Source organism: Petaurus breviceps, unplaced genomic scaffold, assembly GCF_028583685.1.
Source record: "Petaurus breviceps papuanus isolate PSGF00001 unplaced genomic scaffold, PetGlider_PUasm1.0 90887, whole genome shotgun sequence".
Lineage (NCBI taxonomy): Eukaryota > Metazoa > Chordata > Mammalia > Diprotodontia > Petauridae > Petaurus > Petaurus breviceps.
This window is the reverse complement of record NW_027187370.1, coordinates 2620067-2646557: the sequence shown is the minus strand read 5'-3', so window position 1 is coordinate 2646557 and position 26491 is coordinate 2620067. Positions and strand designations below refer to the sequence as shown.

Here is a 26491-nt window from a genome sequence, read left to right as displayed (position 1 = left end):
CATGGGGAGTCATACCCTTCCTTTGGGTTCTCTGTCCAAAGGAATATAAATTTTGTTTGCTTATACTTCGCAACATATTTTAGGGTTTGGGGGCTAGATTTTTATCTTCCCTACTTATTTATTCTATTATCTTCCCCCCCCCTCAAAAAAAAAAAAACCCTGGAACATTTAACTCTTTCATCTCATAATTTTTGTTTATGATTTCCTGAAATATAGCTTGGGAAAACCAGGTTTTGACAAAGCCCACTGGGATTCAAATGGAGCTACTTGACTGTAAAGGGACCCTGCCCCGCCCCAGGGGCGGAGAAGAAGACTAGTATAACCAGGAGCCCATATATGGTGATAAATGCTGTTGGGACTGATGATTGGGCGAGAAGGGTCGGGAAGGGCTATAAAGGCCCTAGGGCGGAAGTAGAGGAGGGACGCGAGACGCGAGACGCGATGTAATCAGTGGAGAATAAACACCCCCCAAAAACTCCCTCCGCGCTCTCTGTCTGGTGATTGTTCCCCTCAAGGGGCCGGTGACGACCGAAGACCCGGATATGGGTAAGTAGAGGACCGTAGGGCAGGTGAGGATTCCACGGGCAGTGGGACCCCGGCACTTGACTATGCTCTTAAACCCAAATCACTGTGGCTGTCACTGATTGGCCAATAATAGGTCCCAGTCCAAGCCTCTCTTGCTCATTGTTTGGGTTTTGGTGGTTCTGTGTGATTATAAACAGCAATTGTTTCAGTTCCAGTCAGAAACCCAGAGGGTCTTCCCCTCCCATACTGATTCTTTTGAGAAGGCAAACTAGGCCATCTTTTGCCTCAATTCTTGCCTAGCCTTTAATCACTGAATAGGTGTTGCTTCAGACAAACTGAAACCTGGAAAACACCTTAGCTTAAAAAGGCCAGGGTTTCTCACTATATCTGGCCATTTCCAGTCATCCGGACCCATGTCTTGCCACTGGACTTTAAGGACTCTGGAGGACATAAGTGAGGTTGATGACTTTTGCAAGTCAAGACATCATCGTCCTCTTCTAGAATGAAGGACAGACAACCAGCTTCCCTACAGAACTCAAGTGCTGTTTCCTGGACCTTCCTTCAAACTTAGGCCAAATGAAAGCAGTTTTATTAAATAAAGAAGTCGGTTACAATTGGAGTTGAGGACCAACAGACAGACCCAGGCCGCTAACCTTCCTTCTCAACAACATCCAAATTGATATATTGAGAGGTTAAGAGACTTGATCATGTTCACATAGCTAGAATATCTCTGAGAAATGACTGGAAGCCAGTTCTTCCTATTTCCAAAGCTGCTTCTCCATCCAATACCCCCAACTGCCTCTTTTGTGGCTAAAATAAAAATTCCTAATGATAAATGTTGGAGAAGATGTGGGAAAATTGGAACACTAATGCATCTTGGTGGAGGTGTGAAGTGATCCAACCATTCTGGAGAGCAATTTGGAACTATGACCAAACACCTATAAAACTGTGCTTTTGATCCAGCAATACCACGACTAGGTTTGTATCCCAAAAAGATCATAAAAAAGGGAATAGGATCCACATGTACAAAAATATTTATAGCAGCTCTTTTTGTGGTGGCAAAGAATTGGAAACTGAGGGGAGGCCCAATTGGGGAATTGGGGAACAAGATGTTGTATATGAATATAATGGAATACTATTGTGCAGTAAGAAAAGATAGGTAGGCGGACTTCAGAAAAACCTGCAAAGACTTACATGAACTGATGCTGAGTGAAATGAGCAAAATCAGGAGAACACTGTACACTCAGGAGGACCTGAGTTCAGACACTTAACACATTTAACACTTAACACAAGACACAAGAGAAGGCTAATTATGCACAGTCACAAAACAAAGAATTATTAAATTATTAAAAATAGCAACATTGTGCGATGACCAACTTTGTTAGACGTATTTCTTCTGAGCAATGCAATGATCTAAGACAATTCCAAAAGACTAATGATGGAAAATGCTACCCACATCTAGAGAAAGAACTACAGAGTCTTAATGCAGATTGAAGCATACTATTTTATTTTTTTAAATTTTTTTTGTTTTCTGTTTTTTTTCTTTCTCGTGGTTTTCCCTTTTTTTCTGATTCTTCTTTCACAACATGACTAATGTGAAAATATATTTAATATGATCATACATGTATAGTTTATATCAAATTGCATGCTGTCTTGCAGGGGGGGAAATTTAGAACTCAAAAAATAAATAGATAAAAAGAAAAAACAGGGCGGCCAGGTAGCACAGTGAGTAGGAGCACTGGCCCCAGTATCGAGATGACCTGGGGATCGAATCCGGGCTCAGACACTTAGCACCCACCCAGAAACACCTGGCCATGTAACCTTGAGCAAGTTACTTAACCCCAATTGCTTATACAAAATAAATAAATAAATACTATGATCATATATGTATAGTTTATATCAAATTGCATGCTCTCTTGCAGGGGGGGGGATTTAGAACTCAAAAAATAAATAGATAGATAAAAAGAAAAAAACAAACAAATAAATAAATACTTATCTTAAAAAAAAATTTCTCACCTGGAAAGAAGGAAACATTTATTAAGCACCCAGTATGTGCTAGGCACTGTGCCATGCATTTTACACATTTGATTCTTAACCCTGAGAGATAGACTATTACAATCCTCATTTTATAGATGAGGCAATGGAGGCAGACAGAGGACTAGTGACTTGTCCAGGGTCCCACAGGTAGTAAGTGTCTTAGGTTGGATTAATAATTATAGTATTTAAATGGCACTTAGTATGTGCCAGGTACTGCACTAAGAGCTTTACAAATATTATCTTATTTGATATTCACAACAACCCTGTGAAGTAGATGCTATTATCATCCCCATTTTACGGTTGAGGAAGCTGAGGCAAACAGAGGTTAAGTAACTTGCCCAAGATCATCCAGCTATTAAGGATCTGAGGCTGGATTTGAACTCAGGTCTTCCTGACTCTAGGTCCAGAGTTCTATCCACTACATGACTTACCTGGTAAAGTGACTTTCCAACCAGCTCCAGATAGGCAGGGAGTTCCAATGATAACTCTTTATTCATGCATTCATTCATTCAAGACTTTCCAACTTTTGTCCACATTCACATGTTCTCCATGTCTAGAATGCATTGTCTCCTCACAAAATCCCTAGTTTTCTTCAGAGCTGAGCTCAAATGTTATCTTTTATGTGAAGCTTTCCCTAACCTTCTACCTTCACTTGCCTCCTCCTATTACCTTGAATTGATTTTGTTCATATTAATATAGGTATAATTTGTTTCCCTCCATGGAAGATAAGACCCTCAAAGGCAGGAACTATTTCATTTTTTTCTTTTTGTCTGTAGATAGACAGAGAGACAGATAATTAGATAGGTAAAGAGGTAGATAGAAAAAAGATGGGTAGATAGAAAGAAAGAGGTAGAGAGAATGAGAGAGAGAGGAAGGAAGGGAGAAAAGAAGGAAAAAAGAAAGTATGCAAGCAAACAGACATGTAAGTGATTATGTGCCAGGCACTGTGCCAAGGGCTGGCGGTACCATACAAATACAATCAAGCAAGACAGTCCTCCTCAAAGAACTTTCTAATGGGGGAAGACACCATGTAAAGAGGAGCTGTATGGGTAGGAAGTGCAGAGGCCCCATAATTTGGTCTTGAGAAGATGAAAATCTTGAGGCAAGAGAAGGTGAGAATTCACCCATCAGGCCCATGGTGGTTCCCCGGTTTGAGTCTTTGGTGGGAAGGAAGTGAGAACAGAGTGAAGGTATAGAGCAGCTGTTTAATAAATGCTTGTTGATTAATTGATAGGTTAATAATCATTAAAAGCATGTACTGAAGGGGTACCCACTTTAGGGTATGTATATCCCCAGAGCCTAAGGAGCTTGCCAAAGGGTATGGGGAATATTTGGTAAGTTATTATACTATTCTATTGAAATTAATTGATTTTTTTCCTTATGGTAAACTCTAGAATTTATTTCCTCTCATATTGAATGGGGATAAGGGAAGGTTGTATGGAAAGCAAAGGGGGTGGGGTGGGGACAAGACTGAAAAAGGTGGGAACCCCTGATCTATTGTGTGCAGAGAGCTGCCTTGAGAGCTGGGGAAGATGAAAAGTTTAGAGGAAGCAGAGATTATATTGGTTTATGCATCCTATAGATCACACTCAGAGTTGGTTCTGGTCAATTGTGTGTTCTACCTTGCTACACAAAAATAACATGATCTCCCTCCTCAGAGAATATATAGTTAAAAAGGGGGATAAGACACAAGAGAAGGCTAATTATGCACAGTCACAAAACAAAGAATTATGATGCCAGGTCCAAGAGAGGAGGTCAACAATGACTTTTTATAGCGGGCAATCAAGGAGGGCTTCATGGAAGAGATAACTTTCAAATATATGGCAGACTGAAGTCTATTGCAAAGCCCATACACAAAGCCTTTCCAGCATGGCAGAAAATGACAGTGTTTATAATCTTCTGGTTTAGCCTTTGAGAACCCAGGGCTACCTCCATGCAAGGAGGACATTATGGAAGAATTTATTTATACTAAAGTTTAAATGGTAGATTCCTTACCTATGAGCAAGGTTTAATAAGAGAGAGGGAGGAACAAGCCTCTACAGAGGTTGGGAAATCCAAGAGGAGAAAGAATAGAGCACAAAACATGTTTTGAGGTGCCAAGATTAAACTTTCACCCCAGTATTTTCTAGAACCAGCCCTGTTTGCAGAGTCCAATGGCCTTTAGCTAAAGGGATAGCTGCCTGATAACCAGCTTGCTTGAAAACTAAAAAGAAAAATGTTCTTTTTCAATTTCAGACATTGGCCTAATATGGTTTTCTAAAGCCAGTAGTCCTGGACAAATCAACCCCAGGCTGCCCTCCCACTCGGCTTTCCTCCTCCCCAGCCAACCATGATGATGAAGCCCCTTAGATTATTAGGAAGGATAATTTGGGGGCCTAATCCCATCCATGTGTTCTCTCTAAGGGAAATTCATGGGCACACAGAAAACTATGCAAATCAACTGCCTTTTCCTGACTTCTGCCCACCCCAACATTTTTCATATCTCAGCAGGCAATGTGAACAAGTGGTGTTTGTCATGGAACAAGCTTAATTCATAGTTAATGTATTTGTATGATAATATCTGTACCATGTGGTGCTCAAGTCAATGCGTCAAGTCAAGAGCATTATTAAGTGCCTACTGTTTTCCAGGCTAAGTATTGGGAATACAACGTAAGTTAAAAAAAAACAACTCACAGACTAATGGGGGTTGGAGGGTGGAAGAAGACAACCTGCAAACAACATAAATCATAAGTAATTGACAGAGAAAATGCACTAGACCAGCATTACAAGGGACCAGGCAATGTTTCATGTAGAAGGTAGGATTTTAGCTGAAACTTGAAAGAAACATGGGAAGCCAGAAGGTGGAGTTGGGAAGCCAGAAGGTGGAGTTGAGAAGGAAGCAAATTCTAGGCATAAAGGACAGCCAATGAAAATGCAAGATGGAATAGCAAGGAAGCCAGTGTCACCGGATCACAGAATGTGGAGTAAGTGTAAGACAGCAAAGGAGGGAAGGGGCCAAGTGGTGAAGGTCTTTAAAAGCCAAACAAAGAATTTTATATTTGATCCTAGAGGTGTTAGAGAACCACTGAGAGAAGGCAGGTGTTGGGAGAAAGGGAGGGCAGGGGATCTAAAAGGGTGACCTTCAAAAGATCCAAGAGTTGCTATCTGTGCAGGGGGATCATGTAAGTTTTTAAAAGAGAAAGGTGATTCTTAGTGTCTTCTCAACTTCTGGGAAATGTACTAGACTAGGGCTTACCAATTTCTTTAATCTGGAATGAGGTTGAGTGTTGTTCATGAATGGGGCTGGCAGAGGCCCAAGATATGGATATGAGTGTTGAGAGAGGAAAATAAGCAAGGGAAAGAGAAATATAGGATGAGGGAAGAAGCGAGAAAGAAAGAAGAAAGTAGTGGTAGGAAACGAGACGGTGCCAATAGACTTATTACCACTCAGGAAGGGTCACTCTGAGCCCTCAACTCTGTAGGCTGTCAGGAGGACCTAGGCCAGTGTTACCAGAATACTCTTCACGGTTACTCCACGATCCTTTTTAGAAGTCAATAAAATCAGATCTCATTTCCTAACATGAACAGCTCATATTTCTATCACACTTCAGGTTTACAAAGCATTTCCCTCACAACAATCTTATCTGGCAGGAAAAGCAGATGTGATTATCCCCATTTTATATATGTGGAAACAGTCTCAGAGAAGTTGAGTGACTTAGCAATCCATGATCTAATAACTTGTAAGTGTCAAAGTTCGGTGCTATCTAGTCCACAGGCTTCATTTTGAGGTAAAAGCAATGATGTCTAGGGATCCACCCCCCTCCACAGCTTGTACTGCCCACCATTACTATATATACACATATATAATTACTATATTTTGTTGTTGTTCAGTCATATCTGACTTTTTGTGACCTCATGAATAATTACTGGGAAAGACCCTGATTTTGGGAAAGACTGAAGGCAAAAGGAAAAGTGGACAGCAGAAGATGAGATGGATAAATAGTGCCATGGAAACAACAAACATGAACTTGGATGGACTTTGAGTGATAGTGGAGGATAGATGGGCCTGGCATGCTATGATCCATGTGGTCACGAAAAGTTGGATGTGACTGAACAACAGGTGGTTAAGGGGGCAGCTAGGTGGCACAGTGAATAGAGCACCAGCCCTGGAGTCAGGAGGACCTGAGTTCAAATTTGGCCTCAGATACTTAACACTTATTAGTCATGTTATCTTGGGCAAGTCACTTAACCCCAACTGCCCTGCCTTCCCCCCTCCACAAAGCAAAAACCCAAAAAACAAAACCCCAACAACAACAGGTGCTTAATAAACGCTTATTGAACTGACCTGCCCTAAGGTCACAAGACAGTGGCAAAACTGGAACCGACTTCCCCAGCTTCTGGTGGAGTGCTCTTTCTTCCCTACTATTTGATCTTTCTAGTCCAATTACTTATTACTTGTCCTTACACACTCTACACTTTAACCAAAATAGCACACTTGCTATCTCCCACTTCCCTGCCTTTATACAGGCTATGTCCCACATCTAGGAGGCTCTCACTCTTCACCTGTACCTCTAGAAACCCCATGTTTCCTTCAAGGTCTAATTCTAATGCCACTTTCTTCAATAGACCCCTTCTAATTCTGTACATCACTGCCTTCCCATCACTTCATACTTATTTTGTATAAATATTCCATTTACTTTTGCACAAATACATCATATCTCTCCCACTCTTTCCCCACTAGAATATAAACTCTCCAAGGTCAAGGTATCTTTCACTATATCCTCAGAGGCCATCGTAGTACCTGGCATATAATAAATGTTTAGTAAACACTTATTGACAGACTGATTACACACAATGCATCTCATTGAAACCTTCCCTTGTCTACAGAACAAGGAGTCTCTATTTTATAATATTATCTTAACACACTATGTTCTAACAAATCTGAGAGATAGAAGAGAACGGGGTTGCCTGAGAAAGAGCCATCCATAGGTCTCTGGGTGAAAGCAGTGGATAAATTATCCAATCACCTCCTCTGGGAAACAAAACAATCTAATCATCAAATATTGTGACCTTGGGGATCCCTGAGCCCAAGAAATAACTGGACATGGTAGGGTGGCCCCCAGTCCCATTCAGTCCTCACCGCTTGAGCCAGTGACCATCTACCCACCCTGGGAGGTAAGGAGGAGGCCAAGTCCACACTGACTGTACCCTCCTTTGGGCCCTGAAGACTCACCTGGCATGTCAGGGGCTGGACTGAGAATCATGAAGGCATCAGACAGGCCGGCTTTGACAGGGTGCTGGGTAGAATTGATGTCCAGGACAGACATTGGGATCTGAAAGGGGGAGAAGATTCTGAAGAGACCTGGTCTGGTTGAGCACACATCACTTAGAGGAGACAAAGGCAAGCAGAATGACCATGGCCTCTACATCCCAAAGGTAATCCCCAGACATGAAGAGCCGTTCTTCCCTTGTGCCCACAAATAAACCCACACTCCTCTACCTAATTCCCTCTAGCCCTACAACTCAACCCATATCATCTACCTGAAACCCCCTGTCCCTCTATTCTACTAAGGCCATGTTCATTATGCACATGCTGGAAGAACACTGGCTTTGGAATCAGAGAACTCATTGAATATCCTAATTTCTGAGTTAAAAGGGACTTGAGCAATCATCCAATCCAACCCAAACCTGAAAAAGCAACCCTTCTCTAATATGTCTAACAAGTGGTCAGCCACGCTTGACTTAAAGACTTCCAGACAGAGGGATCCCACTGCCCTTCAAAGCAGCTCATTCCACTTTGGGATAACCCTGATTGTTGGGGAAGTTTTTCCTTATATTAAGCTGAAATTTTACTCTGATTCTTTGATCCGTTGATCCTGGTTCTACCTTCAGGGACAAGGAGAACAGTCTAACCCTTCTTTCATCCAAAATACTACAAGGCAATTGTTGTGACCCTCCCCTTCTCCAGGTTAACCATCTCTAATTCTTTCAACCAGTGGTCAAATAGCATGGACTCAAGGTCATTTGACCATTCAGTTCACTCCTTTCTGGAGATTTGCCTACTTATTAATATTATTTTTTTAAAAGGGGATGCCCAGAACTGAACTTATTCACATAAGATCTGATTAGTGCACGGTACAGAAGGACCATCACCTGCCTATTCTGTAAGTTAGGCCTCTCCTATTGCAACCCTACATTGCATTGGCTTTGGAGACTGCTATATCACATGGTGAATTCATTCTGAGTTTGCATTCTACAAAAATGCCCAGATCTTTTTCAGATGGACTTCTTTCTAGCCATGCCTCTCACATCTTATACTTATAAAGTTGATTTCTTGAACCCAAGTCTAAGACTTTATAGTCACCCCTGTTAAATTTCTTCTCATCTAATCCACCCAATTTTCTAGTCTGTCAATATCTGTCATCTGTTGTGTCTACTTGGTGATGCAGGGCAAAGAGTGGTAGACTTAGAGCTAGGATGACCTGGGTTCAAGTCCCACCTTTGACATTTATTAACTGTGTGACCCTGGGTAAATCACTGGACCTTCTTCAGCCTCAGTTTCCACATCTGTAAAATGGGAATTACAAGAGCACCTACCTCACAGGTGCTGTGAGGATCAAACGAGACAGTACACTTAAAGCACTTTGCAAACTTTAAAATACTATGTAAATGCCAGTTATTATTATTAATAATATTAAAAGCCTAGTTCTACTACTCATACTACCTACATAGCCTTGGAGAAGTCACTTAAACTCTTTCGACCTCAGTTACCTCAACTATAAAATGAAGATATTAGACTAGAAGATTTGTAAGATGATTTGTGTGATCATCGGGGCAGCTAGGTGGCAGAGTGGATGGAGTACTGGGCCTGGAGTCAGGAAGAATCCAGCATTGGATACTTACTAGCTGTGTGACCTTGGGCAAGTCACTTCACCCTGTTTGCCTCAGTCTCCTTATCTGTAAAATGAACTAGAGAAGGAAATGGCAAGCCACTCCAGTATTTGTATCTCTGCCAAGGAAACCCCAAATGGGGTCATGAAGAGTGGGACACGAATGAACAAAAATAACAATCATAAGGTCCTCATTTAGTCTCTCATTCGTTTGCATTACTTATCCTTCAGGGTTAGGAGAAGTGGATTTTTAAAACCTTAAAGCACTATATAAATTGGAGCTATCATGTTGTTTGTATTTCATTCACTGACGAGTTACACCAATTGTACGTCAGCTCTTGAATATCTGTTTTGTGTACTATGGCAAATCTTTCATCCTTTCTGCCAAGTAACACAGTTTGGGGGCCAGCTGCTATGTGCCTACAGAATTCATGACTCTTTCCATGTCGTCCTGTGCCAAAAGTAATTTGGAAGATAAAGTTACACCCTTCTCTCAAAATCACTGATTGCATTCCAAAGCTAAATTAGATTGCATTTTTGGATTAATCATGCCAGGGCTCTCCTCCATGTATGTGGATAATTGGGAGTTGCATGTGTCTTCTCTATCTCCTGCCCAGTCCCACCCTCACCCCCTCCTAAGCTCAATTCATCTGTTTCATTGCTGTTATGAATGATAATAATTATTATAAATGACATTTATATAATTCTTTGTCTTTGAAGGCCCTTACTACCTTATTAACCCTAACCCTCATAACAACCCTAGGAGGTAGGTATACACATAAATACTACAATGGGTCTATGATCTCATCGATGTGGACATCCCATCCAGCAACGCAGATAACAACCTATACCTCCCCCTCTCATCCTGTCTGATTCTAATACATGCCCTCCTATAAATCCGCCATAAGGAATTCTCCCAACATTCTGGGGGCCTTTCTTCAGGTCCTCTGGTGTCACACTCATGCTAATAATTCCATGGGCACCAATGCAGCCCAAATTTCTTTGCCTCTGCCCCCTGGCCCAGCTTCCAGCTGGTTTGACCCAAGCTTCTCCACCAGGTCTGATGGATTTGATTTAGCCATTCTGGTGCTCTTAGTGGCCCAATTCTGAAGAGACTTGGGGTTACATGAAGGCAACTTTTCTTGTCCATGAATATTCTCTTTGTCTATTAGTTTCAATTCTACCTCTCTGGTCAACCATACTAACCCTGACCACCTCAAGGTGGGTTCTAGATTCTCATGCAGCATTAGGTATTATTATGATAGCAACAAGGGGGTTTGATGCTGGATCTGTTCAAAAAAGAGACAGTTTCTAGCCAGCACTCTTTTGGTCACAGCCCTTCTAGTAGCATCTGGTGTCTCCAGTAGTGATGGGGAGGGGAGGACTGGAGAAGGATGGTCATGGTGACCAGCTTGCCACTCCCCACGAGGAATACGGATTTAACTACCGTATTTCCCCGATAATAAGACCTATCCCGAAAATAAGCCCTCCCCTTACTGTGTAAGATTCCTCGAAAATAAGCCCTCCCCCGAAAATAAGCCCTATTGAGATTGCTACTGTAGTGAAGGTGATCCCCTGCGCTGCACCATCCCCCCTCTCTCCCCTGAAACGCACGCCGCGCTCCGAGCTGCATCCAATCAGAGCTGCAGCAGTGAGCGCGTCATCTTGTTCTTCCCCAGTGATTTGCTTATTGAATAAAGGTACATTTTTTTGTTCACATTTACCTGTTTATTAAAATTGCTGTCAATGTTCATTAAAATAAGCCCTCCCCTGAAAATAAGCCCTCTGGTGTTTTTCTGTCCAAAAAAATAATAAGACAGTGTCTTATTATTGGGGAAACACGGTAGGTGGGTTTATGCCAAGGGTCACTGGCTGCCTTTACTTTTGTATTATTTGTTCCTGATCTTAGGCAGATTCCATGGATGTGTCCAGGACTGGTAGTAACCTGGTAAATTCTAAAGGGTCCTAGGAGGCCTTCAAGGTGGTGGCTGTGATGTTCCTGAAGTGACAGTGGCTATAGCAGTAAGAAGACAATATATTAGCTTCACTGTCCTTGATGGCAAACAAGAATTTGTTATAAACATCTTAGCTAATATCCTGTATCAGAGAAGTTGGCCTGGCTACATGGCTGAACAGTGCCTAACCCAGATGAAATGTAAAATGGCTAATTAGCAGGCTTGCAAACGGTTTTATGTCCTAAGAGGTTTAAATATTATCCTCCCAGTCTACTGTTACCATGGTTATAGGTTAAGTAACTGAATGTTGTCAATCTGGGTTATTTTATTAACATGCACTGTAATTCTTCCATGATTAGCAGATCTTTCTGTATAGGAATAAATTGCTTGTTTTATGATTGATTGACATTTGACATTTACTTCATCCCTCTCCACTTTTGGAGAATCTCTTAGATTTGAAAGCTATAACTTTTTACTATACATAGCACTGTCCCCAAATGACAGGCTTGGAGTTTGTTAGCAGAAACAATGAGTTTTAGAATAGAAAACCTAATTCCTCTAATTAAAAGTCAGGCTTTCTTAGTATCAAATCTATTCCAATAACCAAATGTTTGGGTATAGAATAGGTGCAGGACTGCAGCCCTTGTGGGTCCAGATGTGGTTCCTCAGTACTGGACAAGGATATATAAAATAAATGCAAATTAATTTGATGGGGAGGCACTAGCAGCTGGGGGAGATCATAAAAAGCCTCATATAGGAGGTGATGACCCTGTTCCTTCCTCTCTGCTTTCAAACTTTTGAGAGTTTCTATTTGGTTCAGAGACTGCTTCTTTTTATACAAATTTGTCAGGGAATAATGAAGTCTGTCACACAATGACTTTTATTGAAAGGGTTGTACAGGCTCTGTTCATACGAAGTTCTGACTAACTGATTCCATCAAGAAGAGTTCTTACCTAATAAAAGTAATCATTTTTAAGTGGAGCAAGATAACCAGTGGAGCCCATCCTCACATGATGATATATAAATAAAATATTTATATAAAACTCCTGGATCCAGTGGAAACAGCTCCATGATTTCCTAGGACTCCCTAACCTTAAAGAGAGAAACCAGGCTGTCTGCTTTCCATAGAGTCTGAGGCACAGCTGGGAGAGCAGGGACACTTTCTAGACAGAGATACAGAAAAACAATTCCTCAAGGAAAGAAGAAACTTTTGGAATGGGACCTTGGAAACAGAAAAGAGTTAGCCCTGACAACCAAGAATTGAGCTATGGAAAGAGGAAAATCCTAGTATCCTGGATTACTGTAAAAGGACTTTTTGCAAAAAGGGCTTCCAGGTCCTGCAGCTCCTGGGTTGTAAGTTGCCTTGATACATGTGTTTGCTACATGTATTCATTATCATTATACTTGAAATTTATGCCCACTCTTTCCCACAGAGGGTATATATAGTTGCGGTACAGTGTAACCCAGGTAACTGGGGAAGGGAATGTTATGTAGCTACAATTTTTTACTATGCAATTTTGGTAAATGTCTTTGCTAACAGTTAATTGTGACCAGTGGGGGCTCATGGGCTATACTTTTAGAAGCAAACACTCACAAGGCACTTCTAGAACTTGAGATAGCAGCACTCTCTGGGTGCCCAACTGCAGGTACAAGATGGGGAAGTAGCCCAGAGGGGGTACTACACAGTATCATTCAACCTACTCCTTTTACCTAGCTTGTTTTTATTTTGTTGTGTTCTAAATAAGGATACCATTTCACAGTCATATTTCAGTATGATTCATGTCTCATCCCACCAAGTCTCAATGATACTTATGAGATCAAGTTTGTCTCCCTGTCTTAAGGTCCCCAGTTCAGCTTGCTAACAAAATGCACAAACCATATTTTGTGCATTTGTGTACAGGCATCTGAGGCCTTTGCTTCTCATAACTGATTCCTTTCTTGGGTTTTATTGCCTATTAACTTTTAGGTATTTCCACTGCTATTCGTCTTTCCTCATTGCAGTTTCTCTATGGTATTTAGAATACTGGATAACTACTTTTCTCTCTCACCTTTATTTTTCAGTTTAATGTCCTTTTGACCAGATTTGCAAAAAAGGGGAAAATCTGTTCTTTCTAGCCTTTCCAGACAGATGTATCCCATACCTGGCCAACAACCTGTCATTCTTAGATTGTAAGCCATAGTCCAAAAATCCAAATTCCATTCTCAGACATGACCTCCTTAACCAATTTACAATTACTCCCCAAATCTGAGTCTCTCTTTTGGAGTTCTTGACTTTAGTGGACAGCACTGATAATATCACCATCTGTTCCCCTAAGGTCTTTAGGTTCTTTATATAGACTTTGTAATTATTAGCAATGATATCTAAGCTACCTTCTAACCTTATAATTTGTATTCACATGAATCACTATCAGTGGGTAATAGTCACCAGGCTTGACAAATCAGGTTCTCTGTTATGGTTCTCTCACATGCCCTGGCAAGGCAGAAGATCTGTCTATTGTTGTTATCAGATTAACAAATAGCCAGTTCAGTACCCTTCAACAGGAAGTCACTTATCACTGCTATTTGTCTCCTTCCTCTGAACCTTACAGAATGATCTCTCACCTGAGGACACTTATGTATCTACATTGTTTTTTGGAGTAGCTACTTTCTCTTTATAGTGCAGTTTTCTCTTTTTTTAGGAAAAGCCTCATCTTTATTTCTTAGTTACAGGTATTTTTTCCCCTTCCCCCTTCCAGGTCCTTTTCCCCTTTCTTCTTAGCAAATGTTATTCCATCCTCCAGCCTACTAATATATGGCAGGGCTCCCCTATACCTCTGCAGATCTTTTTTTCTTCTTTGTTTTTACATGGAAGCCTTTCTTCTTTAATATTTTGGTTTTTCTATCTTTGTGGATAACCTGGAGAACAGAGAACTATTTCTCAAACCTTTCACTTTCTCTTCTAGAATTGAGATCAGCATTCACTTTGAGCATAGATAGCAGACAGCTAGCAGAACCGAAACTATCACACATTCAGTACAGAATTCTCCTTACTTTCCATACTTTCTTGGAAGTGAGATTCTGTTTGTAACTACATTATGCAACTGAGATAATATAAAACTTTGTACCATGTACATATCTGACTCATGTGTTTGGTCTTTGGATGTTGCCCTGATATATGATCGTCTGTATTATGTACTTGCATATGCTCTCTCTTTGGTCTATAGTGGTCTCTTTGGAGATATAGATGTCATTTCATGTCATGTCATATAACTAGAATATATTCAGTATTATATTCAGTATAATCTGTGGGAACACCAATGTTTTTTTTAAATAGAAAGAAGATATAACAGGTTCATCTGAATAATAATATATTCCCCAGAATATTCTGGGCCCAGAGCACAATCACTCATTGGAGAAATTTCCATGACTTCATTTCCCATGAGACAATGTATCAATGACACAGATAGGAATGGGGGCAGCAATGTCAAGAATTATTCAGATGAGAGGATGGGATTCTTTTTAAAAAAATTTTTTTTTTTTTAATTTTTTTGGAGGGGGGAAGGCAAGGCAATTGGGGTTAAGTGACTTGCCCAAGGTCACATGGTTAGTAAGAGTTAAGTGTCTGAGGTCAAGTTTGAACTCAGGTCCTTCTGACTTCAGGGCTGGTATTCTATTCACTGTGCCACCTAGCTGCTCCATGATTCTTTTTTTGATACAGTGAGTTTAAATTTTTATTTTTTGTCAATCAGCAAAAATTCACCTTCTATCTCCTTCTCCCAATTAATTAAAGAAAAAAATCCTGTTACAGGGATGTAACAGTAACACTATCAAGAACCCAGGAATTCCATGACGTCCCTGAAGCTTCACAAGACATCTGAGTGGCAGCAGAGCTCAGAGCATACAAGGTGAATTCTGTTCCCTATTCCTCATTCTACCTCCATTTTGTACCTGCTTTCACTATCAGAGCAGTAAGTTTAGAAGGTCATGTTTACCAAACTACTCAGGGAGAAATGGGCTAAAATTGTACTTGCTGATGAATGTCTATGATGCTGTTTTTGTTATTTGAGTCATCTATGCTTATTTAAAAGTTTCTTCCAGTTACAATTAAATGTTTTAGTGCTTCAGTACTGGGCCTGTTTATGTGGTGAGAAACTGAGGTAGCCTGGAGAGAATTTCCCAAGTTTGTGGTATTCAACTGCGTGGTTGGCAAAAGTAACCAAATGAGATGAATTTTCATTAAAAGTCCCCAGAAAGGCAGTGATCAGAAGCAAAACAGACTTTTGAGGAGAGACAGGATAAAAAGAGAGAGAGAAGAAAAAAACCAGAAGAAAATAAGATGGAGAAAAATCCAATTAGTAATCATAGCTGGGAAGGTGAATAGGATGAGCTAACTCATAAAATGGAAGTGTATAGCAGAATGGATTAGAAACCAGAATCCAACAATATGTTGTTGACATGAGATACACTTGAAACAGAAAGACACACAGAGATAAAATAAAGGGCTGGTGCAGAATCTAATAGGCTTTAGCTAAAGTAAAAAAGGCAGGGGTAGCAGTTATGATCTCAGAGCAAAAGCAAAAATAGACCTACTTAAAAGAGATAATCAGGGAAATTACATTTTTCTAAAAGGTACCATAGACAATGAAGTAATAGAAATTTTTTATAAGTTTCTCTGATAAAGAATTCATTTATCAAATACATAGTAAACCAAGTCAAATTTATAAAAGTAAGAGCCATTCCCCTGGTTGATAAATGGTCAAAAGTTATGAATAGGCAGGTTTCAGAAGAAATCAAAGCTACCTATAGTCATAAGAAAGAATGCTCTAAATCACTATTTATAGAAAAAATGTAAATTAAAGCAACTCTGAAGTACCACCTCACACCTATCAGAAATGATAAATGTTGGAGCGGATGAGGAAAAATAAGTGCATTGTTGTGGAATCATGAATTGGTCCAACCATTCTGGAGAATGATTTGGAACTATGACCAAAGGTCTATAAAACTATGTATAACCTTTGATCCAGTAATACCACTACTTGTCTATATCCCAAAGATATCAAAGATAAAAGAAAAGGACATATATGTACAAAAATATTTATAGCAGCTTTTTATGATGGCAACATATTTGAAGTTGAAAGGATACTCATCAACTGGGGAATGGCTGAACAAGTTGTAGCATATGATTGTGAAGTACTATTGTGCCATAAGAAATGATGAGGGGAATGGTTTTAGAAAAACATGGGAAATTCTACATAAAATTGATGCAAAGTGAAGTGAGAAGAACTGGGAAATCATCTTACACAGTAACAGTAATGTTATAATGATAATCAATTGTGAAAGACTTGAATACCCCCTCCCATAGTATTTTATTTTTTCCAATTACATGTAAAGATAGTTTTTGGGGCGGCCAGGTAGCACAGAGAGTAAGAGCACCGGCTCCAGTGTTGGGACGACCTGGAGATCGAATCCCGGGCTCAGACACTCAGCACCACACCCAGAAATAACTGGCCTTGTAACCTTGAGCAAGTTAATTAACCCCGATTGCTTAAAAAAAAAAAGAGATAGTTTTCAACATTCCCTTTCATAAGATTTTGAGTTTCAAATTATTTTCTTCCTCCATCTCTCTCCGTCCCCCGTCCCCTGTCTTTCCAAGATGGCATGCAATCTGATATAGACTATACATGTACAATTGTACTAAACATATTTCCACATTAAAGACTTGAATATTTTGGTCAATAAAATGATCCAAGATGATTCCAAAGGACTCATGAGGAAAAATGTTGTCCACCTCCACAGAGAGAACTGATGAACTGAGAGTGTTCAGTTAATTTATCCCTTTTTTTGCAATATGACTAATATGGAAATATGTTTTGCATGATTTCACATGTGTGATTGATATCATACTGTTTGTCCTCTCAGTGGGTGGGGAAGGTGTGGGAGAGAGGGAGAGAATTTGGAACTTAAAATTTAAAAAGAAAAGAATATTTAGAATAAATAAATATTTTTTTAAAAATTAAGACTCTACAATTGACCTGGAGTCCAGAACGTTCCCCAGTGGACAGAACCTGTAAATAACACCTTTTTAATAGCCACACTACAATAATACAGTGAGGTCCTGTATTCTCCATACCTTCTAGAGCTTAGCATGGAGCCTGGCTCATATTAATTAGGTGCTTAATAAATGTTTATTGACAGACTGACAGACCTTTCAGACAACTGTGTAACCATAAAGATGAGGGTCTCTTGTAGAATGAGCATAGGGACTGGACCTGTGATTTCTTTGTTTTAGGAGATTCCCTCTACCAATGCAAGTCAGTACCTTCTCTGGAACTTATCACAATGGAGAATTGCCTAGAGCACTGAGAAATTGATTGACTTGCCCAGGGTCAGGGAGGGTCATTCCGGGGCTTAGCACAGTGCATACATAGCACAAAGCAGCCACTTAATAAATGTTGATTCACTGATTGCCACAGCCAGCATGTGTCAGAGGCAAGGTCTGAACCCTAGACTTCCTGGTTTTGAGGTCAGCTCTTTCTCTACTACATCAAAACCTACTTATTTCTTCTTCTTCTTCCTCCTCCTCCTCCTCTTCCTCCGCCTGCTCCTTCTTCTTCCTCCTCCTCTGCCGGCTCCTTCTTCTTCTCCTCCTCCTCCTCCTTCTTCTTCCTCTATTTCTCCCTTCTCTTCTTCCTCTTCCTCCTGTTCTTTTTGTTTTTATTCTTATCTTTCATCAAGGATACCTCAGATAGGTGCATAAGTTATTCATAAAGAGGATTTTATAGAAATGAGATGGGTCTGTTGTTATTGAGTTCTCTTTTGTGTCCTATAGGGGCAGTAATAATACCCATAATTTCCCCTAATCATTCAGTATCATTAATATATTCTGAGAATAGATGCTTCAGTGACTTTAAAATTATGACACCTCCAGCTGGCAGAAAAGGTGTGATTAACTTCAGTAATGTTCATACTACAGAATGCAACTTTCTTTACTTTTAAACTTACAAGGAAAATGTTATAAGACCGATAACAAAATCTGGGCTTCTTTTGAGTCATTTTTCTATACATTTCTAATACCTAATTGTTCCTTTCCTTTGGAGTTTAAAAAGATTTTTTTTTACTGTTTAATATTTGCATTTGTTCTGTATATCAAAAAATAAACTAATGAAATAAAAAAAAATTATGTCACCTCCTGCATAGATCTCTTTGGTGTATATTTGGTCTAGCTGAGCTATTCTTCTCAATTTTATTTTCTCTAGTGACATTTCTATTTCCTCATGAAGCACACTGGGCATTGGCATGGAAGAGGTAAGTACTACAGGTATTATTAATATTGATTCTTATTCCCATTTTATAGATGAGGACAATGTGGCTCAGAGAGACTGACTTGCCCATTATCACATACCCAGTAAGTGTCAAGAGGCAGAATTTGAACCCACATCTCTCTTAACTCTAGTTCCAGTGTTCTTTCTATTATACCATATTGCTTTTCAGATTGGGCAGCCCAGCTCTGCCTTTACTTACCTCCTTGTAGCCAAAGACGATCCTGCCATCAATGTGCAGAGCTGCCTGGAAGGTGAAGCTCCCTGTATTCTCATGGCCCTGGAGATAGACGTGATCCCACTGTACCACAAAGACTGTCCCTGAGGGAGAGGAGCAGACACCCCAGCTGAAAAGGGAAGGAAAGATGGGGGTGGGGAGGCTGAGAGAGGGATCTTGCAGAGGGTTGGCCAATGCATACTGAGGTCATGGAATCATAGGCTTTAGAGCCAAAAGGGATCCTAGAAGTCTTCTAGTTCAATCCCCTCTTTTTACAGATGAGGAAATTGAGACCCAGAGAAGTTAAATGATTTTTCTGCGGTCACAGAAAATAAATGGCAGAGCGAGGATTAGAATCCAGGTTTTCGGATGCCAAATCCAGTATCCTTTTCACTATACCACACTATACACACATAGGTTGTATCCCCAAGGAGTGAGTCAAGGGTGTATTGGAGCTAGCCTGACCTTGTGAAAATCTATTGCTAAATTTTATATATGAGTATTTATACTTTAGAAATTGGAAAATGCTACATATCAAGGTCTGATTGATTATTTTGTTGATTGTCGAGACTTAAAGTGATAGAGAAAATGTTAATGCAGATTACACTTAAAAATGTGTCATATATAGAATTGGTACTAAACATTTACCAGCACATCCTGCCATGTATTTTTCTTCACACCTATTCCCACCCACTGACATGAAAGAAAGAAAACTTTATTCTTCTTGCAAAGATGCCCAGGATATATTCTGGGGGAGAAAAGAATTCTCTGTAGTTGTAGGAACAGAGGCAGGGGAATGGATAAGATAGCTTCAAAAGGAGTAGGGGATGGGAATGGGTCCTATACTGCTCCCCACCTTGAAATCCTTTCTAGTTTGTGGGGAAAATCTAGGTGTAGGAGGAGATCGAGGGGGGAGTCTACATGTCTCACCATTGTCAAAGTAGGCGACCGTGGAGTTTGGGGAGTATCCGGGGTTGAAGTTGGCCATTAAAGGTGCCACATACTGGGTGGCTGTGAGCATCCGATGGATGACATCCCCCATGAAGATGAAGCCTATGGAAGGGAGGGGGAAAGAGGGAGTGGTATCAGAAAGAGATCAACCAGAACTGGCTATTGTGAAAAACAGAGTCATTTTGTAATTTTGAAATAAACCCCTAATTTAGTTTGATTATAGAATTAACAATATAAAGTGATTTGTATCCATATTATGGAAAATACACAGTGTACTTTTTGGTAAATAAACATTTATTAAGCCTCTGCTATGCGCCAAGCACTGTGCTAAGCATAGGAAATACAAAGAATGGTAAGAGACTCTGTCTTTATGGAGTAACAGTCTACTGGGTGAGACACCATGCAAACAAACAAACCTACAATACAGGATAAATAAGAAATAATCAACAAAAGGGAAGGCATTAGAATTAAGAGACTGGCAAAGACTTTCAACATGAAAGCAGGATTTATTTTTCAGTTGTTTCAGTCATGTCTGACTCTTCATGACCCCATCTGGTGTTTTCTTGGCAAAGACATTGCAGTGGTTTGCCATTTCCTTCTTCGGCTCATTTTAGAGATGAGGAAACTGAGGCAAATTTGGTTAAGTGGCTTGCCCAGGGTCACACAGCTAGTAAGTGTCTGAGATCAGATTTGAACTCACCAAGATGGGTCTTCTTGACCCCAGGCCCAGCACTCTATCCACTGCACCACTTAACTGCCCCCTAGATGGGATTTAAGATGGGTCTCAAAAGAAGCCAGGGGGAATCAGGAAGCACAGATGAGGAAGGAGAGCTTTCCTGGGGACAGACTTGACTCATTCCAATTCACCTGATTTATTATTTTTAGCAGCTACAACCACCCTTTTCTTTTTCTTTATGTAAGTACTCATTTGAGTTATAGCTATTAGATAGTACCATCTCACTCCTTTCCTCCTCCTAGATATGTGAGTCATATCTAGCCCCATTTCTGTTGGTTCAAAGCCTGTAACTGGATGTAGGGTGACTTCTAGAAACATCTTGCTATAAGACAGAGTTGGAAAAATGGTCACTAGGTGACCCCCTGCCCTGCCCTGAATCTGGCTCTTACAGAAAAAGGGTCTCTGAGTGCAGATTGAGACATGGTTTTTTTGGACATGAACACTGTGGGAATTTGTTTTGTTTGACTGTATGTATTTGTTATAAGGGTTTTTTTTTTCTTTTTCAACAGGGAGGAAAAGATAAGAAGGAAAGAAGGCAGATTTTCATTCACTGAAAATATAATTTACCAAGAGAGAGAGAAAAGAAGGAAGGAAGGAAGGAAGGAAGGAAGGAAGGAAGGAAGGAAGGAAGGAAGGAAGGAAGGAAGGAAGGGAATCTCTGAGTCTGTCTCTGAGTAAATCTCAGCTTTCTCCTCCTCACATATCTGGAATAGAGCATGGGGCACAGGATTCCCCCTCCACTCAGGTGATGTGTGGAGAAGACACTGGGGAAACAGGCAGAAATCAAATATGGGTTTCTTATTTTCCACCCCATCCCCAACACAATAGAAGGCAGAGGCTCTTGGACCAAGGTTCCAGGGAAATAGGTTGCCCTGTGGATTATATATATTCCCTCTCTCTCCTCATTCCTATCCTCCCACCACTTCCCAAGATATGCACTCACATAGATATATGGGCAGCAAGAAGATTAAATCAGTCAATACTTAAAGAAATAAATTCAGGCTATTCACTGGAAGGTCAAATACTGAAGCTGAGGCTTATATACTTTGGCCACATAATGAAAAGACAGGACTCATTAGAAAAACCCTGATGTTGGGAAAGATTAAAGGCAAAAGGAAAAGGGGACGGCAGAGGATGAGATGGATAGTGTCATGGAAACAATGAGCATGAACTTGGACAGATTTCAAGTGATAGTGGAGAATAGAAGGGCCTTGTGTGCTATGGTACATGGGGTCACAAAGAATCAGAAACAACTGAACAACAAAACAAAAAATATAGAGATATCTGAACACTAATATCCAAACATAGATATATGCAAAAAGCAATTCTTTCTTAGAACTCTGAACGCCAGAGTACTACCCTAATAATTCACCTCCCTCTCTCTTTGCCTCCCTTCCTGTCTCACTCCTTTACTTTCTCCTTCTCTCTCATTTCCTATGGAGAATCAGGTCACTGAAGGAACCAAGATTGTACCCTTCCCTCCCCTGCATATCTGTTACAGTGCCTCTCCAGGGAAATTCCTTAGGGATAGGCTAAAGACCCACAGCCCACCCACTTACTGGCTGCTCCCAGTAACAGCCTTACCTCCGGTTGCTATGGTAATCTGCCGCAGATGATGGCCATAGAATGGGAAATCAAAGGACAGGACCACTCTCTGTGGGGGATGGGAGAGGGAGAGAGAGAGAGAGAGAGGGAGAGAGAGAGAGAGAGTCGGCATGGACACTAGGGGCAAAGAAAAAGACCAATGGCCCTCACCTGCCCCAAATCCCATCTAACCTGCAAAGGCAGGGAGGGCAGGCTCTCTACAGTTGGGCAGAGACACCCCTGTGACGCCAGGCCATTGGCAGGGGTCTAGGAGGAATGTCTAGGCCATTATTGTGCCTTTCTCTCTTTGACAGACCATACAGCACTGGAGTCTATCCTGGCCCCCCGTAACATGATGAAATATGCTGATGGAAATATTGTTCCCTCTCCTACCTAGTGGGAGAGGAAGATATTTACTTTAAAACAGGAACAATGACTAATTATTAAGTCCTGAGCAAGGTATTCAAATTCTTATTTGCTGGATAACCTTGAGTAAATCACTTTATCACTCTGCATTTTCTAGTCTGTAAAGTAGAGATAACAATGCCTGTACTACTGAGCTGGGGCAGGGGGTGGGGTTGTTAGGAAGAAAGTGCTTTGTAATGCCCTGTTATCATCATCATCATCATCATCATCATCTTTACAGAGTAAAGTTGGCACAGTGTTTTATATTCCTTATTTCCTTTGAGTCTCACAATAACCCTGTGTCATAGGCATGGTTGTCATAGGTTGGGAAAGAGGAAAGTGTAAAGCTCTAAAGTCAGAGGACCCGAGATAAAATTCTGCCATTGACATACTACCTATGTGACCTTGGGCAAATCACTTAACTTCTCTGGGACTTGGTTTCCTCAAAAGTAAAATATGGGGACTAAACTAAATGGCCTCTTCCAACTCTAAGGCTATAACCCTATGATTTCCATTTCACAGATGAGGAACATGAGTTCCAGTGAGGTTTAGTAACTTGTCCACAGGCACAAAGATTATAGTTGGTGTCAGAAGTGGGATATGTCCCTAGATCTCCCCATCTCCAGGGCTATTATATTGGCCATTATGACAATTAGTATTATTATATGCTGCTCAGTGACTGGAGATTGAAGAAAGGGTGCCATTTTTTAAAAGACACATGGAAGGAAACAAGCTCAGAAGAGGACAAGAAAGAAACTGGGTAATTCCATTACTACCTTATAAAATTGAATATACACATTATTTATACAAACTATTCAATTGAACTAGGCATGGTTTCACATGTAGAAAAATAAAGGGAAACTTGAGTTACATTCTGGTTACAGGAATTTATTAGCTGTGACATCTTAGGCAAACTATCTTATCTCTGTTTGCCCCAGTTTTCTGAATTATAAAGAGAAAAATGATGATTGTACCCACCTCCCAGGGTTATTTTGAGGATCATAATCATATAGTGATTGTAAAGTGCTTAACACAGGGATTGGCATATGCTAAAGCACTACATAATTATTATTTCTTTCATTGAATGTAATTGTTCCATGCCTGATAACTCTCAAATAGGTTTAAAATGCCGAAGGTATTAAGATGAATGATTTGGGATAATTTGGAAATACAATTGATGTCATCTGAAGTTTTGTTTCATGTTTTAAATAAACGGTATAGTTTATGTTATTATATTTCTAAATTCTTTTATATTGTAAAATCTGAGAGACTTTTATAACAGACATACTGTTAGATAAAACAACTTCCTTTTTAGTCTGGATGCTGTAAGATTATGAATTGGGACCTTAAAAGAATGTGATAAAAAATAAAATGTAAAAGAAAAGAAGAAAAGGATGTGATGAAAAAATTAGCTATTTGAAAACTTAAATATTTATTGAGGCATGTTTGGTTATAAAAACAGACAATAATAATAAATTTAATAGCAAATTTTCATTTGAAATTCTTGGCGATTGTGAAAGTCTAGAGGTTGGTTTAAAGATGTAGCTTTAGCATATTAATGATGAGTCAACTGTCAGGTATTTGCTGTATGTCTGAAGCCCCAGAATATGGGTAGTTTTAATTTATAAGTAAAGGCTAAATAAAATGTTAACTGTTAGAGAAACATCAGGATAGATATTCAAGCCTTAATTTGTGGCCAGTGAAATTTGCCATTTAAGGTAAAAATTTTGGGGACTATAATTTATTATTGTTTTGAACTTTGATTACAGGGATCCTTGTCTGAATTCTCATGAAACCAAATAGTAGAAAATGGCACATGTTGCAGTATAGGAATTGCTAAAGGTGGACTAGGTCTATTCTTGTCATTGTTCAGTTATGTCTGACTCTTCATGATCCCATTGAGGTTTTCTTGGCAAAGAGACTGGAGTGGTTTTGCCATTTCCTTCTCCAGTTCATTTTACAGACCAGGAAACTGAGGCAAGCAGAGTTAAGTGACTTGTCCAGAGGCACACAGCTAGTAAGTGTCTGAGGTTGGATCTGAAGTCAGGAAGACTTCCTGTGCCACCTAGCTGCCCTAGATCTATTGTACTGGGAATCAGAAAAATTGTGCTCTAATCCTAATTATATCTCTACCTAATTATGTGACCTTGGGCCAAGTCATTCCTTTCTTTGGGTCTCTGGTGTAGAATGACAGGGTTGGACTAGGTCATCTCTAAGAACCTTTTCAGTTCTACTCTCCCATATTTTATGTGACCCGGGGGAGGGGGAAAGGGGGGCTATTTTGATATGCAGGGATGGGGATCAAAGAAAGAGAGAAGATGCCTCAGTGGCACTCACCGAAGCTTGCCGGTGCGTATTGGAAAGGATCCCATGGACTGTGACTTGACTTCTGTTGGCTTCTGCCACATCTACCCACAACTCTCGTGTCCGGGGCTCGCTGGGGCCATACATTCGAGAAATGTAATAGCTGTGGTTGTCTTCCTGTCAACAATCCAAGAAATAGCAGCACCAAAGCATTCTGGGTGTACAGTCAAAGAACCAAGTTTCCAGTTCTGGTTTTGCCAACTTAGCACCTATGTGACCTTGAGCAAATCACTTAATGAGCTCTTCTGGGACTCAGTTTCCTCATATGTAAAATGAGGAGTTTGGAATAGATGACTTCTAAGGTCCCTTCCAACTCTAAATATGATTCTGTGATCTAAAGTTAAGGAACAGAGAACAGCAGCACAGGTATAGGTGAGGAGTAAGTAACAGTAAGAGATGATCCCCAACCAACAGAATAAAAGACATGCCCATTCAAAATTTCTGAGACAGACATGAGGCTGTATCCTTTAGTGCTTCCTTCTCAAATCTTTCTTTCCCTCCCTTCCTCCCTCTCTTTTTTCCTTCCCTCCCACCTTCTTTCCTTCTTCCACCTCCCTTCCTTCCTCCCCCTCTTCTTTCATCTCTCTCTTCTTTCCTTCCTTCCCTCCCTCTCCCTTCCTTTCCTCCTTCCTTCCTTCCTCTCTCCCTCCCTTCCTCTCTTTCTTCTTTCTCTCCTTCCCTCCTTCTTCTCCTTCCTTCCTTCTTTCCTCCTTCCCTCCCTCCCTCCCTTATCTCCCCTCTCTCTTTATTCCTCCCCTTTCCCTTTTGCTCTCTCCCTTCTCCTTCCTAGAATGTGGTATCCAATAAACATAATACTCCAAATATGGTCTGTCTAGGGCAGAATATAATTGGATTCTTTTCTTAAAAGCTTTTTATTCAACTAATCAACAAGAATTCATCAAAAAACCCACTATATGTCAGGTACAATATTAGATACTAGGGACACAAAGACAAAAGTGAGACAATTAACCCTCAAAAAATTTATGTTCTATTGGGAAAGATAACATGTACAAATGCAGGCTGTCCCAAAAATCTTAGGGCAGAAACTAAGATTTTTGGGACAGCCTGCATAAGGACACACAGTCCACTCCTCCAAATACAAGGTAACTGTGAAGAAGACACTGGCATTTGGGGGGAGGGAGAAAGAGCAAAGGTATCAGGAAATGGCACTTTAGTTGAGATTTGGTGGTGGTATTCATTCATGTCTGACTCTTTGTGACCCCATTTGGAGTTTTTTGGCAAAGACACTGGAGTGGTTTGTCTTTTCCTTCTCCAGCTCATTTTACAGATGAGGAAACTGAGGCCCACAGGGTTAAGTCACACAGCTAGTGTCTGAGTCAAGATTTGAACTCAGAAAGATGAGATTCTCCCTGACTCCAGGCCCAGCTCTCTATGCCCTATGGCGCCACCTAGCTGCCTGAGATTTGGTGGAAGCTAGGAATTCTAATAGGAGGAGGTAAGGAGGTGAGCAGGAACCAGGTGTGAAGGGTTTTAAATGCCAAACAGATGAGGTTGTATCTGATCCCAGAGGCAATAGGGAGCCATTGGAA

The 26491-nt window shown here is 40.4% G+C and overlaps 2 protein-coding genes and 1 long non-coding RNA gene across 3 annotated transcripts in view; 2 read left to right on the top strand and 1 right to left on the bottom strand.

Annotated features, from left to right (window-relative positions):
* The window catches only part of PLXDC1 (plexin domain containing 1), a 108945-nt gene that overhangs the window by 55146 nt on the left and 27308 nt on the right, over positions 1-26491 (bottom strand). Inside the window, exons 3-7 of the mRNA XM_069074299.1 lie at positions 24915-25058; positions 22173-22242; positions 19832-19954; positions 18887-19005; positions 7775-7874 (exon numbers count right to left, since the gene is read on the bottom strand). Coding sequence (XP_068930400.1) covers positions 7775-7874; positions 18887-19005; positions 19832-19954; positions 22173-22242; positions 24915-25058 — 556 coding nt within the window. The remainder of the gene's footprint in view (positions 1-7774; positions 7875-18886; positions 19006-19831; positions 19955-22172; positions 22243-24914; positions 25059-26491) is intronic.
* LOC138150831 (uncharacterized) lies at positions 377-18779 on the top strand. Its single transcript, XR_011165664.1, has 3 exons — positions 377-546; positions 15174-15270; positions 18622-18779. It is a non-coding gene; the product is annotated as an uncharacterized lncRNA (long non-coding RNA).
* RPL19 (ribosomal protein L19) overlaps positions 21713-26491 on the top strand; it is a 108465-nt gene continuing 103686 nt past the window's right edge. The window contains exon 1 of the mRNA XM_069074300.1: positions 21713-21821. Coding sequence (XP_068930401.1) covers positions 21728-21821 — 94 coding nt within the window. The 5' untranslated portion in view covers positions 21713-21727. The remainder of the gene's footprint in view (positions 21822-26491) is intronic.